This window comes from Lepidochelys kempii, chromosome 2 (genome assembly GCF_965140265.1).
Source record: "Lepidochelys kempii isolate rLepKem1 chromosome 2, rLepKem1.hap2, whole genome shotgun sequence".
Lineage (NCBI taxonomy): Eukaryota > Metazoa > Chordata > Testudines > Cheloniidae > Lepidochelys > Lepidochelys kempii.
The window spans coordinates 267,861,260-267,876,056 of NC_133257.1; the positions used below are offsets into that span (position 1 = coordinate 267,861,260).

A 14,797-nucleotide genomic window follows, 5' to 3' on the forward strand; every position below is an offset into this window, starting at 1 on the left:
CCCTGGTCTGATTATACTGCCAGAGCATCTCCTGCGTCTCTTTTGTCCGGCAGGTAGCGAGCTTTCTCTGGAAGCCCCAAGGAATGTGTTTTCCTGCTGCTTTCAAGAGGCCTGTGAACTGCTGATAGCATTCTGGTCTCGCTGGAATCCTTCAAACAGTTTTCTCAACGGTCTGTTTGTAGACATCCTAATCCGCGTTAGCAAAATTCCATCGTGTTACCTGTTTCAGAAAGAACACGGGAATTTTGCTGCCTACGTAGATCATTATACGTCCGTGTTGGCTGTTTGGAAATGTGGATAATACTTCACATGTTGTGGTCAGAGTATTACCACACTGGTCTTTAGACATGAATGTTAGGTCTGGATTGTACCCACATTGCCAGCGGCTTGAAAGGAATCTTGATTGTTGTTTTAGTTCATAGATTAGTTGTAAGTCTTGTGCAGATATCCCATCCATGAGATCTTCGCAATCGGTTTCGTTTGTTTTGTAGCCCCCCATAGTGTGGTGATCATTAAAATCACCTGCATAGATGCATGGAATAGGAGAGCTGGGTAGCGCTGATTTTGGCCATCTGGTGCTTGGGGCTTTATAGACGTTGGTAATGTGGAGCTCCCCTAATTTGATAGTTGTGGTAAAGGTGGTCTCCTCTTTGGTTGGTGGAATAACATTAAAATCTGTGACGGTGTCCTTGATGTATATTGCCAAGCTATATTTAGGATGATGATGGCTAGTTGTTAAGTTGTATCCATAGATACGGTAGCGCCTAGCCTGTTGGTCGTTGCCAACATGGGTCTCTTGCAACATGAGGACATCTATGTTATAAGTCTTCAGCAAGTTTCCAAGATACTTGCATTTTGCCCATGAGACTCCTTCAACATTAAGTTGCAGGATTCTTATTCCAGGGCCTATTTGGCACGTTGTATGGCCCTGAGGAGGAACTTTAGGATTTGCTGAGTTGCTGCTTTGATGACCAGGAGATCGCTGAGCAATGTTCGGTCGCTGAGTTGATGGCATTCATTGTGAATGCTTACTTAGCAGAGTGGGCCCCCATGAAGGCTGCCATCTTCCACTCCATTGTTCACTGTTAACCAAGGTTTAACAGAGCCTCTTGAGTGAGCCCAGCAATAGGAACACGTACCGTTACATCGCAGTGAGCTTGCAGTTACCTGCTACAGTGTTCAGGATATTGTAAGTATCATCAATAAGCAAATCACACTTTTAACATGGACCCTATTGCAATGTGTAGAGGCAGGCAGTAGGGTGAAAACTCCTGTTGCTTTCTGCTATCAGCTAGAGCCCTCCGCCTGATAATTTTTGAATCCTGCTCCCATTCCACCCTGCAATACCCACTGCTACTTCCACCTGCTCCTGCGTTGTTTCTTGCATTTTTATTCTGCTGCTACCCTGAAAAACCTTCGATCCTGCAAGAGCGTGAGTTTCCCCCATGGAACTAAAAAAAAGGAACAAACCAAAACACGGTCAGTTAATATATTATTTGTATATATAAAAGGAATTCAGACACAATTTTTACCTCTAAAACAATAAAACAAATCTTGCTTAAAACATCTTGCACCACCGTTTTGCCTTATAAGGTGCAGGGTTTTTTTTTAGTGATTATAAAAAGTAAGTTATTAAAAAAACTAGAATTGTTTAAACTGCTTAAGCACTGATTTGAGAACTTTGAAACATACCATCCCAGTTATTTATATCCCATTCAAGTTATTTATGTGTCAGGATTATTACTGCTTTTCGAAAAACATTTAACGGAAAAACTGCTCACAGCCCTGACAGCAAATTGATACACCAGAGACTGAGTGCGCATATGTGACGTCACAGAACAGCACGACCCTGGAGCATGATTCTCTGACCTGACTTGAGCTGGTGAACTACACCAGATTCAGAGAGAAGGAGCTAAACACATGTGGGAAAGATAAACTCAAACAAAATAATTAGCAATTTCTCAAAGAGGCTACTTGTGGTAAATTGATGAGAGGTTTAGTGTTTGTGTGCAAATTACTGCAGCCTGGGTTTTTTTGCCTATCCAGTCCTGCTTCAGGGCTCTATTTCCAGCTGCTCAAGTGCTTCTGCACTCCCCATTGATGTGGTTTTCTCCTTACTGATTTTTAATACGTTTACACTAATCAGGAAGCAGAACCTTCACTCCCACCCAAAAGACACTGTTAACTCTCGCAGTCTTGTCTCGAGTCTTGGGACAGTTGTTATTTTTTAAATAATCTTTTGGGGGGGCTGACTTATGATTTTTGAACCTGTGGGGTTGGCAGTGCTGCAAGTATTTATTTTGTGTGGCTACATCACATGGGTGGAGTTCACACTGTACAGAGACTGCTCAAGGCCTCTGCCCCATGGGGTTGCTCCATTTCAGCTTCCTTTGGCCGGACTCTTTTCTCAGATAGGCCTGTGTTACTCCTTTGACTTGAGTGGAGTTACCTTTGAGTTACATCACTCTGAGTGAGAGCAGACTCAAGGCCTGTATTTTCCTAACAGATTTTCCTCAAAGCATGTCTGCTTTTCCTCACCAAAGCACTCCCTGGCCTAAGGCTTCTCATGATGCTGTGTGCCTCCCTGGCTGCTGGTAGGTTTAATCCATCCTCTGAATCATAGTTTCTGTGCTAGTTGGGATACTGTTTTTTTAAAATTTTGTGAGGCAAAGTTTAAGCATATGAGGGTGCCTCATTTACTTGAAAAAAGAACAGGAGGACTTGTGGCACCTTAGAGACTAACAAATTTATTGGAGCATAAGCTTTCGTGAGCTACAGCTCACTTCATCTGTAGCTCACGAAAGCTTATGCTCAAATAAATCGGTTAGTCTCTAGGGTGCCACAAGTCCTCCTCTTTTTTTTTTGCGGATACAGACTAACACGGCTGCCCTGCCATTTACTTGAGCAATTCAATTAGTAAACCCCAAAACCCCATCTCCAATCTCGTAAGACCATAACAAAAGAACAGCCATCGGGCGTCAGACCAATGGTCCCATCGGGAGTGGGAATGGGGACTTTACCTGTCAGGGCTCAGAAGGAAGGTGCCCAAGGCACCTGGGCAGAGAGCTCGGGGTCCCCTGAGCTGGGGCCCGTGGCCGGGCTCGCGGCGGGCGGGCGCGCGGTGGAATAGGGGCAGATGCCGCCCCCCCCCCCATTGCTTCCCCAGCTGCCCGAGGACACGGGGATGGGCGGGTCCCCCAGGGACGGAGCCTGTTCTCTCGCCCGGTGAGGGCGGGGAAAGGGAGGCGATTCCCGCCGCCAGGGGCCGCTGCCGCCGCGCTCCCCGACCGGCCCGACCCCGCCCCGCCCCGGCAGCCAGGCCGCGGCTCCCTCCCTCCCTGCGGGCCGCGCTCGCTCTGCTCCGCCCGGCAGCGGGGCCGGCCCGTGGCGAGGCGGCGCCGGGACTCTGCCCAGCCCGCAGCGGGAGCGGGGCTCGGCCGGGGGGGCCATGGCCGAGCGGGCCGCTGCCCAGGTAAGGGCCCGGCGGGCCTCGGGAGCTTCTCCCCGCCCGGCCCGGGCCCCGGGAGCGGCCCGCGGGCGGCGCGGCCCGGGGATCTGCGCGGTCTCTGGGGTTGGTAGCAGCCCCTGGGGGCCGTGCAGGGGGCTCCGGGCTCGCTCCGGGGTGAAAGCGGGACCCCGCGCCGGGCCCGGTGGGGTTGTGAGCCCCGCGGCAGCTGGCATCGCCCCCGTGGGTTGTTTTCCTCCTGCTGCCGCAGGATCCTCCTCCGGCCCGAGCTTCCCTCCCTCGCCTTCGGGTAGAGCAGGTGCGTGTGAGCCCCGGGCTTTGCTCCGCTGCGCTGCCTTTTGAAGCCCCTTTCTCCTGGGTCAGAGCTGGGGAATGGTGGCCCCCCATTTCTCCGTGCCTCTGACCTGTTAGCTGGGCATGTGCCCCCCAACCTCAGCTTGGTGTCTTGTCCTGAACAGGCTCCGGCCGCCCCCTGCCCCGGGCGGCCGCTGCCGGAGGGACCCCCCGGAGAGAGGGGCAGCTGCAAAGGGCAGAGATGTCCCTCGCTGTCCTGGCTGCCCTCCAAGCCGCGGAGAGGAAGGTGGACTCTCAGGCCGCACGGTTACTGAGTCTGGAGGGAAGAACGGGGATGTCCAAGAAGAAACTAATAGACTGTGAGAAGACAGTGGCAGAGTTTGGGAACCAGCTGGAGAGTAAGTGGGCCATGCTGGGAACTCTGATCCAGGAGTATGGGCTGCTGCAGAGGAGGCTGGAGAACATGGAGAACCTGCTGAAGAACAGGAACTTCTGGATCCTGAGGCTCCCCCCAGGCGCTAAGGGAGAAGTCCCCAAGGTAACTGTCTAGGGACCTCCGTGGTCTCATCACTGTAGTATCTGAGGCCCAGATCCTCAAAGGTATTTAGGCCCCGAGTGCAAATATCCCAGCTCACAATGAGGAGCAGAAGTAAAGCTTGGTGCTGGATCAAGTCAGGCTTGACAAAGCCCTGGCTGGGATGATTTAGTTGGGGATTGGTCTTGCTTTGAGCAGGGGGTTAGACTAGATGACCTCCGGAGGTCCCTTCCAACCCTGATATTCTATGATCACCGTTTGACAGGATCTTTAATATTCCCGTGATCTCTGCACCACCCTGGAACAGTCTGATTTAGGAGCGTGATTGGGTGAGGTAAACACCTGCCTAGTGTTTGATTGACGAACCAGGTTTATCGTTCTCTGCCCTTACTCTCATGGTCTCCAAAATGCTTTTCCAATCGGGCTGCATACTTACTGCCAGTCAGCTGAGCTTCCCGCTTTGCCGTTTGCTGGCCTTCAGACAGAGCAAGCCACAAAGCATCCAGCAGAGAACATAAGAATGGCCACGCTGAGTCAGACCAATGGTCCTTCTGGCCCGGTATCCTGTCTTCCAACAAGCGGCTGGTGCCAGATGCTTCAGAGGGAGTGAACAGCACAGGGCATTTTACTGAGGATCCATCCCCTGACATCCAGTCCCAGCTTCTAGCAGTCAGAGGCGAGGGACTCCCAGAGCATGGTGTTGCATCCCTGATCATCTTGGCTAATAGCTGTTGATGGACCCATGAATGTATCCAATAGATAGTGAAATAGTGGGCCTGTTGTGGGGGAACAGTGCCGTAGCTCCTCCACTGAATGGTGAGAGAGAACTGGGTAATTGTGGGCAGATATATAAATGCCGCAGTTTGTTTTAGACCAAGGCATCTTTATCTAGCTTTCCAGTCTGGTCTCCAGTTGGGCACAGTTTAAATCAGGTGTAACCTGTCATGAGCAGCAGAAAGAGGTAGCCTAGAAGGAGAAGTCTCCTTTACATGTGTATAGCACCTTTCAGCTGGGTTGTAAGCACATTAAAGTGCTGGGGAAGCAGCATTATTGGTCCTGCTTTGAGCAGGGGGTTGGACTAGATGACCTCCTGAGGTCCCTTCCAACCCTGATATTCTAGGATTCTATGATTATCCCCATTGTACGTATGGGGATACAGAGGCACAGGATGGTCAAGGGAGATGGGATGGATCACTTGATGATTACCTGGTCTGTTCATTCCCTCTGAAACACCTGGCATTGGCCACTGTCGGAAGACAGGATAGTGGGCTAGATGGACCATTGGTCTGACCCAGTATGGCCGTTTTTATGTTCTTATGAGACTGCATGTCAGTATCAGAGCTGAGGTTAGATCCCAAGCCTGCTAATTTGAGTTTTCCTTCCTTACCGCTAGTCCATGCTCCTTCCCATTAATCCTCACTTGTAGGGATCAAAGAGTAAATTCCCTGTCCTTGTCCATTCCTGGTCTCCTCTGGCAAGAATACCAGCATGGGTACCAGTTCGTGCCATTTGTGATGTGGCTGTCTGTCTGAGAGGAACTAACCCAACACATTTCATGTATATAACCAAACAGCTGGTGGGACGTGCTGGGTGTTGGTCACTGTTGGTGCCTGGCCAGCTGTCTTTTAATATAAGATAAAAAGCAAGGTGTGTGCGGATAGGATGGCAGCAGAAAGTGCTGTGCGTGTAATGCTTGTGATTTCAGGTCCCGGTTATGTTTGAAGACATCTCAGTCCACTTCTCCAGGGAGGAGTGGGAGAATTTAGAAGAATGGCAGAAGGAGCTTTACAAGAACTTGATGAAAGACAGCTATGACTCTTTGATCTCCTTGGGTAAAAATCAGATTTCACATATTGATGAGAAGCTGTGAGCTAAGCAAAGTGTCAGGTTGCCAGGTTCACTGACTAAAGCTTAGGCCTAACCGGAGCCTAGGGCATGAAAGAAAGATGGGGACAGCACCTCAGCTAGTTCTTCCTTGTTTTTCCCCTTGGTGAGCTGCATAAATAAATAGTTAGGAGGTGACAGCTCCTTTGGGTTCAGGGGGGAGGGATAGCTCAGTGGTTTGAGCATTGGCCTGCTAAACCCAGGGTTGTGAGTTCAATCCTTGAGGGGGCCATTTAGGGATCTGGGGCAAAATTGGGGATTGGTCCTGCTTCAAGCAGGGGGTTGGACTAGATGACCTCCTGAGGTCCCTTCCAACCCTAACCTTCTATGATTCTATGAATGAACATATAGGTCCCACAGAGCCTTTGCTCGGTGGTCAGTTCCACCCATCCTCCATTTGAAAGGAGCCTGGAACACACACAGCCCTGGCTCTGATACCTTCAGGTCTCGTCCTGTTTGTTTATTTGAAGGTTGCATTTATTTATGCAGGTGCTTCGCCCCCGCATAGAAAACCCTGGGCTAGTCTGCGTGCAGGGTGTATGTGCCGTCGCTGCCTTGAAAGGGTGTTTTCTTGAATCAAAGCTGCATAGGTTATCAAGGGAACAGTGGTAGCCTCCAGCAGTTTAACATAATGTTCCATATTTATTACTAATACCACTTAAAACCCTACACACGTGTGCATGTGCCCACAGGTTTCAGAGGAGATTGTGGCATGAGTCAAGGGAGCTGTTTTTCCCCAATATAGTAATTAACTAGCAATAAACCAGAATTATATTTTAATTTCTGCTGGCTCAGAAACATGCAATTATATAAACCATTCTATGTCTTTCCTCTCCCCATATCCCTTCCTTGGCCTGGCCTTGTCTTTGAAATAGACTCTGGCCTTTCCACAGGTTTGTCAATGGACAAGGGGATTATATTGGTGCAGTGAAGAAGTCTTCAAACTGCATCATTTCTGGGAACCTGCATCTCTTCTAGGAATTACAACCCTGCTCCCACCAAGGCTTTAATGTACTTTCTTGTATGGTCTTAGTTAACATTAGAATCTGTTCAGGTTGCTCTCTTCCTTCTGGTGAGAAACTGACGCTGTGGGGCTTGGTTTAGATTTTTTTAAAATTTCTGCCAGGTGCCTAGCAAATATTAATTAGACACTTTCTCTTTTAATGTCTCTTTCCATGAACAGACTGTACCATCTCCAAACCTGACATCCTATCACCGACTGATCAGGAGGAAGAACCAGGTGTCAGGGTGCAGGGAGCTCTGGAGGAGAGAGGAACCCCTGCAGATCCCAGCACTGGTGAGTAATAGATCTGAAACGGACAGTGGAGTGAAGCTGCTATGTGCTGTGTCAAATGACTAATTATATCTTCAGATTAAAAGATCACTAGCTAACAGTTTGCTTTCTTTAACCTTTGTAAACTTACCAGACGAAGGACTAAACTCTCTCTAGGATCTTGCACAGTGCCCCTCACTGGTATCTGCGTGCTTATCTGGTATCCGACCTTCCACTTAAACTTTCTTTTTATATGTATGATGTGGTTTCGATGCTCCTGGAAGAGGCTAGATTGACAGCCCAGGACTCCCCATTTGTCCTGTTTATTCACTTTAGTTACTTAGCGAAAAATCGAATAAAGCTTTCGGTAGCTCCTATTGTTCCATGGTTTCCAACACAACCCCCTTGCCCATGGATTTCTGTTATCCTTGCCTGCGAGAGCTGTCACTCTTGGAATCTCCACCGATCTCATTCCCAACTGACTCTGAATCTAACACTCTGTGTTCTCAGCATTCTGGGCATTCCGCACATCTGGACCCTAAAGTTTCCCTTTGTCCCATCTGGAGCTTTCTTAATGTCCATGCCCATGTCCATTCAGCGCATGCCTCACCCCAGCAAAGGTCTGAGATCCACTTTTAATTTTTCATAGACAATTTAAAACACAAAGCAATGTTTCTCCTCTGTGTAAACAACAGTATCTTACATTTACAAAGGGCCTTTCATCCAACAGCCATCACAAACTACACGTGCACAGCACCACTGAAATGCAGCCACCTCTGGGATGGAAGGCCATAGCGACCACGTTGCATGCTATACAGAAGTAGTAGGGAGAGGGTACTTTGGCTAAGGATGAGTACTCCTGAGGAATGTGTCTGAGCTCCTATCATCTCTGGAGAGCACCTCTATTTTTAAGGTCTTCTCTGAAATACCTTCCCCAGCCCTCACCCACATACATTGTAAAGACAGCATGAGACTCCATTTCTCTACCTGAGAAGGATTAAGAGCTCAGTTGACTCTCCTGGGATTTGAACCTGCGGTTCCAGAGTGTTTTGGTATTTCAAATCTGATGCTAAGCCATCGCCTCTCATATGAGCTCCAGGAATGAGTGTGATAGAAGAAGAGTGTGATAATTAACTTGGCCAAAAAGGCATGACTAAAAATGTTTCCAAAGCTGACGGAATATACCTGATACCAAAGCATCCCACAGTTTGCAGTCGGTTTTGAAATCTGTTATGAAGTGTTCAGTGGCTTCTGTGGCTTAGTGGATCAGATTCAGGACTGGGAATTGGGAGGCTGGAATTCTCTTCCTGGTACACCACTGCCTTGCTTTGTGGCCTGAGGCAAGCCAGGTCAACCTCCTAGTGCCTTCAAAGCGGATGTGTATGAGAGGGGATACTAATGTGTACCCATCTTGGTACAGCATTTTGAGCTTTCTGCATGAAAAATAATATGCAAGTATTACTTTTAGTCTGGAGAAGAGAAGACTGGGGACATGAGAACAGTTTTCAAGTACGTAAAAGGTTGTTACAAGGAGGAGGGAGAAGAATTGTTCTCATTAACCTCTGAGGATAGGACAAGAAGCAATGGGCTTAAATTGCAGCAAGGGTGGTTTAGGTTGGACATTGGGAAAAACTTCCTGTCAGGGTGGTTAAGCGTTGGAATAAATTGCCCAGGGAGGTTGTGGAATCTCTGTCATTGGAGATTTTTAAGAGCAGGTTGGACAAACCACTGTCAGGGATGGTCTAGAAAATACTTAGTCCTGCCATGAGTGCAGGGGACTGGACTAGATGACCTCTTGAGGTCCCTTCCAGTCCTATGATTCTGTGAAGCATTATAATTGCATGAGTAAAGTCTATACAAATCTGTGTTTGCACAGAACCTAGCAGGATGGGGGCTTGGGCTGTGACTGGGCTGCTAGGTGTTACAGCAATAAAATAACTCTGTTTATGTGAACAGACTCTCCAGTTCCGACACCTGACGTTTTATCTCAGGTTAAACTAGAGGAGGGGTCGTGCAGCAGAGATCAGCAACAATTGGAAGACCGAGAAATCCCTGCAGATCCCAGCATGTGTGAGTTCTAGAGTAACAGCCTCTGTAAACTGGGAGAGAAGTTAAATGAGAGAGTCCAGCAAATCTCTTGTGGGTATCACACCGAGCAGGAGGGGATGGAAATATTTAGCACTTCCACAGCACTTTTTTTATCCATAGGGACTTGGAAAAGAAGGGGAAATGCCATTGTTCCTGTTTTACAGACTGGGAGACTGAAGCACAAAAGCGACTTGCCCGAGGTCACGCAGAGTCAGTGATCAGAAGACTGGGGTCTCTTCCACTCCAAAATGTCAGCCCTGTGCCTTAGCCCCTGATCCATGTGGGGTTATAGGTCAGTGCTGGGCTCGGGCCTGGAGAAGGGGAAAATTGAAACGGTTACTGTAGTGTATCAGCTGCCCCGTGAATCTGGCTGTTTGGGCAATTCAGCACACGTTGGGGTTAGGGCCAGCAGGTCATGGCGGCATTGGTACAGCTGTCGGGAATTAGGAAGCTCTTGTATTTGCTATGCCCAACACAGGGGACATGATCACATGTATTAAGCGACTACATTCCCAAGTGGTTTCTTATGCCCCAAGTAGATGAAATGGGGGGGAAAAAAACATTCTATTTTGTTGCAGCAGGTGATGGGCTTGTGATCAAAATGGAGGAGGGGACTGTCAGGGAAGGCCACGACAGCCCAGAGCCACATGGGGTGCAACTGGGGACATCCAGAGAGAGCGAGGTGCAGACTCCTGAGCGGGGAGCACCCTGTGAGAGTCTGCCTGGCCCGGTGATGCAGCTGAGGAACGACCTGGGGCAGCCCAAGGAATGCAGGGGCGGCTGGAATGAAATCGCTGAGCCCCAGGGCACTGCTGTCCCCCAACTCAGCCCGCCCACAGAGAGGCCCTTTCATTGCCTGCAGTGTGGCAAGAGCTTCACCCGGAAAGACACCCTGCTGTCCCACCAGCGCACCCACACCGGGGAGCGGCCCTACGCCTGCGCCCAGTGCGGCAAGACCTTTGCACAGCAGTCCAAACTCAGCAGCCACCGCCGCACCCACACGGGCGAGCGCCCTGCGCCCAGTGCGCCAAGAGCTTTGGCCGCAAGGAGCACTACACCCAGCACCAGAGGACCCACACGGAGGAGCGGCCCTTCATCTGCAGCCAGTGCGGGAAGAGCTTCCGCAGGTACTTCAACCTGACGGTGCACCAGCGCACCCACACCGGGGAGCGCCCCTACCCGTGTGGCCAGTGCAACAAGAGCTTCATCCACCGGTCGCGGCTCAACTACCACTCCCGCATCCACTCGGGGGAGCGGCCCTGCGCCCAGTGTGCCAAGCGCTTCGCCGAGCCCTCCAAGCTGGCTGTGCATTACCGAGTTCACACCGGCGAGCAGCCCTACTCCCGCCTCCAGTGCGGCAAGAGCTTCGGCCCGAAGAAAAGCCTCGCCGTCCACCAGCGGAGCCACGCCCAGGAGCGGCCCTCCCAGTGCTCCCAGTGCGGTATCCACTTCATCTGCCAGTCCTACCTGGTCCGGCACCAGCTGGTCCACACCGGGGAGCGGCCCTACAAATGCACCCAGTGCGGCAAAAGCTACAGCCGCAAGGAGCACCTCCAGAACCACGGGCGTATCCACACTGGGGAGTGGCCCTTCCAGTGCTCTGCTTGCGGGAAGAGTTTCATCCAGAAACATCACCTCCTGAAGCACCAGCGCATCCACACTGGGGAGCGCCCCTACCAGTGCGGGGAGTGCGGGAGGAGCTTCCGCTGCAAGGAGTCCCTGAAGGATCACGCCAGGGTTCATGGCACTGAGCTGGGTCACCCGCAGGCTGCGCCCAGCTCCAGGCAGGTATTGAAGATGGGCACTGTGGGGTGAGAATAAACCCTGGTGCTGATGGCAGCCCGGTGAATAGACATTGAGAACAGCAACACGGTAACGCAACAGGAAATGGGCAAGCCCCAAGCACCTGTCTGTCGCTACGCCCCAGGGGAAATTGCACAGCCCACGAGAACCTGTGTGCGCTCCCGCCTGTCACAGCCATGTGGCCTGACGAAGCTGCGTGGGTGTGAGGGAGCACGGCCGCGTTTTTAAACCTAAAAGCAAGAGCAATCTTACCCACAGGCTGTTTGTGCAGGGCAAGTATCAGCCAAGGGAATGTGGGCTGCCAGTCTGCTTTTTTGATACAAGAAAACAACTCCTGTTGCTTTATGTTTATAGTTGCACCCCCAGTATCTGAGGTTAGAATTGGGGGCCATAGCATGAAAGCCACATCCCTAAAGATAACCATACAGTGGTGTGAGGGAAACAGCTGTGGGGCATGAGGAAGACACGCTGAAGGGAAGAGAAATTGAGGCACTGACAGAATGAGTGGGGCCAAATGAATGAGTAAATGGCAGTGTAAGTTGTATGTTCAAGGCCTGGTGATCCCATGAGTTGCTTGTGAGAAATAAGAAGATGCCAGCAGTCAATGGTTAGCAAATGGGTGTAACTGGCAAAATGATGTAATTTGCAAGTAATTTTGGGGTTTCTCCTGCAATACAGCCTGAGTGCAGATCTTGGCAGGTAAAAGCCCCATCCCTACAAACTCTGGGATTCTGCTGTTCCTACTAATGTGACTGCTGGAAAACACGCTCCCTGCTCCGGGGCCAGCAGTTCTGGTCATCTCTTTGTAAAAACAGTATCTTCCTTTATCTCTGGTTTAAAAAGTGGTGTGTTGTTACCATATGGTTTAACGTGCACAGTATGTGTGTGATCTAGAATGATAACGTTACGTGTATGTATGTGTTTAAAAAATAGTTTTCTAATAATGTTCTTTCACCTTAATAAAAATTATTTTGGGCAAAGCAGTTCTGTTCCAGCGTTTGGGTCTGCAGCCTCTAGATGGTGCTCTTGGTTCTCAAGTTCTGTCATGATTATTTTTCCTTTGCTGTATCTGAGTAGTGAGGGGCCCTACTCCGCTTTGATAGGTGAGGTCAGAGCACAGGACTGGGGGCAGGGAATTCCTGTCCTAGTGCGGACTCGTTCCCTTTGTGACTTTGGGCAAATCACTTCTCTCTCGCTCTCTCTGTTTCCCAGTGGTTAAAATGAGGATTAGTTCCTGGCCTGCTGTGAGGGTTAGTTTGTTAGTGGAAAGAAAAGGAGTACTTGTGGCACCTTAGAGACTAACCAATTTATTTGAGCATGAGCTTTCGTGAGCTACAGCTCACTTCATCGGATGCATCCGATGAAGTGAGCTGTAGCTCACGAAAGCTCATGCTCAAATAAATTGGTTAGTCTCTAAGGTGCCACAAGTACTCCTTTTCTTTTTGCGAATACAGACTAACACGGCTGTTACTCTGAAACCTGTCAGTTTGTTAGTGGAGGTGCTCTCCACTAACAAAGATTTGCCTGGTTTTACAACAGGTTACATAAAAAGCACTAGTGAAGTCAGGACAAACTAAAACTTCATACAGACAATGGCTTGTTTATACTGCTCTATATGCTATACACTGAAATGTAAGTACAATATTTATATTCTAGTTTATTTTATAATTATATGGTAAAAATAAGAAAGTCGGCAATTTTTCAGTAATGTGCTGTGACACTTTTGTTTTTGTTTTTTGTCTGATTTTGTAAGCAAGTAGTTTAAGTGAGGTGAAACTTGGGGTACACAAGGCGAAATCAGACTTCTGAACGGGATACAGTAGTCTGGAAAGATTGAGAGCCACTGCTCTAGAGCAACTAAGTAGTAAAACGATCCATCCCTGGAGGGCTGAGCACACTGACACTTCTAGTGAGGATTTGGTTCTTATCTTGTGGGTCTTAGGCCAGTGGCATTACCCCTGACTGACACTGGTAGAAGAGAAGGGGATCAGGTCATCAGCTTTCATATAGCTCTTCACATATTTAAAGCACTGTACAGATGCTAAGCTAATTCATCCTTGCATCACTCCTGGAAGGTAGGTGGCTCAGTGTCATTATCATTTTACAGATGGGAAACTGAAGCATGGAGATGCTGTGACTGGCCTAAGTAAGTCAGTGGAAAAGCCAGGATTCCCCCTCCCACCATTTTCATGGAACGGAGACTTTCTTCTGCTGCAAATGCTGGCCCTGGGTCTCTCTGTCACACCAGTGTGACTCCACTGCGTGAACTGCACCAGCATAGCCTGTGAGAGAGTGTTGACTCAGGGCCACTAGCTACGCACCACTGTTCTGCACAGAGCAGGAAACTGAGGCACGTCTCTCTCTTCTGGCTAGGGATTTATACCATCCTCAACCTCAGGGTATCCTAGCACCTGTGGCTGGTGATTTGACTGCTCCTGCTTTCCTCTGACAGCTCCGCTGTGAGAATGGGCAGCATCCCCCACTCTGCTATGGTGGCTTAGGGCTGCACCAGTGAAATAGAAGAGGTGACAGAGGGGTCAGAGACTCAGTCCAGACCCTTTGTAGCAGGAGCTGGGGATTGCTAGAATCCCCGGACCAGTGCCCTCATGGTCGCGCAGCTGCGTTTGAAGAAAGGGTTGATGCTGGCTCTCCAAAGGTATGTCTACGCTGCAATACAAGGGGCTGGCGAGGCTGTGAAAGGGCAGTGTAGTCACCTGGGCGAGGGCTGGGGGAGGGGGTCCCAGAGCCCAATTTTATAGCCCCCCAGCCCACGCCGGCTGACATGGGCCAGCCCGGGGGCTCCGATCCCGCGAAGAGCTGCCTGCCCTCGAGCACTGAGCGGCGCGGGATCAAGGCTGGGCCCCCACACGTCAGTCATTCGTGGCTATATTTCTTTCCTTTCTCCGGGCGTTTCCCTGCAGCCCCAGGGGCGAGGGGGAGTGCCGAGGACGGCGGGAGAGCAGCCCGGGCTGCGGCTAAAGGCGGGGGCGCCGGCCGCGGGGCAGGGAGCCGGGCGGCGGGGCCGATCCCGGGAGGGCGGCGCTGGCTGAGGCCGGGGCGGCGGCCGGAGCCCCCGCAGGGCGCTGGCCCGGCACGGCCCCTGCCGGCCCCTCGCCCCGGCGGATACAGGACAAGCCCCTGCGCCCCGGCTCCCGCGCATGGAGCGGGCCCGGCGGCGAGCTCGGAGCTCGCTGCGCCCGCGCCCGGTAGGCGGCACTGCTCGGAGCTCGCCGCCCCTGGCGCGCCGGCCGCCCGCGCTCTTCGCAGGACCAACGAGGCGGCGGCGGCGGCGGCGGCTCCCTCCCAGGCTGCACTCGGGCCGCTCCCTCCCCAGCATGGCCGCGGGACCCGGCCCACGCCCCTAGCGAGCCCCGGCCCGGCCGCTTCCCCCCCCAGCCAGCCAGCGCGGGGCCATGGCCGAGTGGGCCCCCGCCCAGGTAAGGGAGCGCCGGGC

The 14,797-nt window shown here is 51.1% G+C and overlaps 1 protein-coding gene across 1 annotated transcript in view; it reads left to right on the forward strand.

Annotated features, from left to right (window-relative positions):
- Positions 1–3,675: 3,675 nt before the first annotated feature.
- The window catches only part of LOC140906197 (uncharacterized), a 28,925-nt gene continuing 17,803 nt past the window's right edge, over positions 3,676–14,797 (forward strand). Inside the window, 8 exon segments of the mRNA XM_073329689.1 lie at positions 3,676–4,298; positions 6,001–6,127; positions 7,363–7,476; positions 9,409–9,522; positions 10,119–10,550; positions 10,553–11,351; positions 12,421–12,446; positions 14,265–14,780. Coding sequence (XP_073185790.1) covers positions 4,002–4,298; positions 6,001–6,127; positions 7,363–7,476; positions 9,409–9,522; positions 10,119–10,550; positions 10,553–11,351; positions 12,421–12,446; positions 14,265–14,780 — 2,425 coding nt within the window. The 5' untranslated portion in view covers positions 3,676–4,001.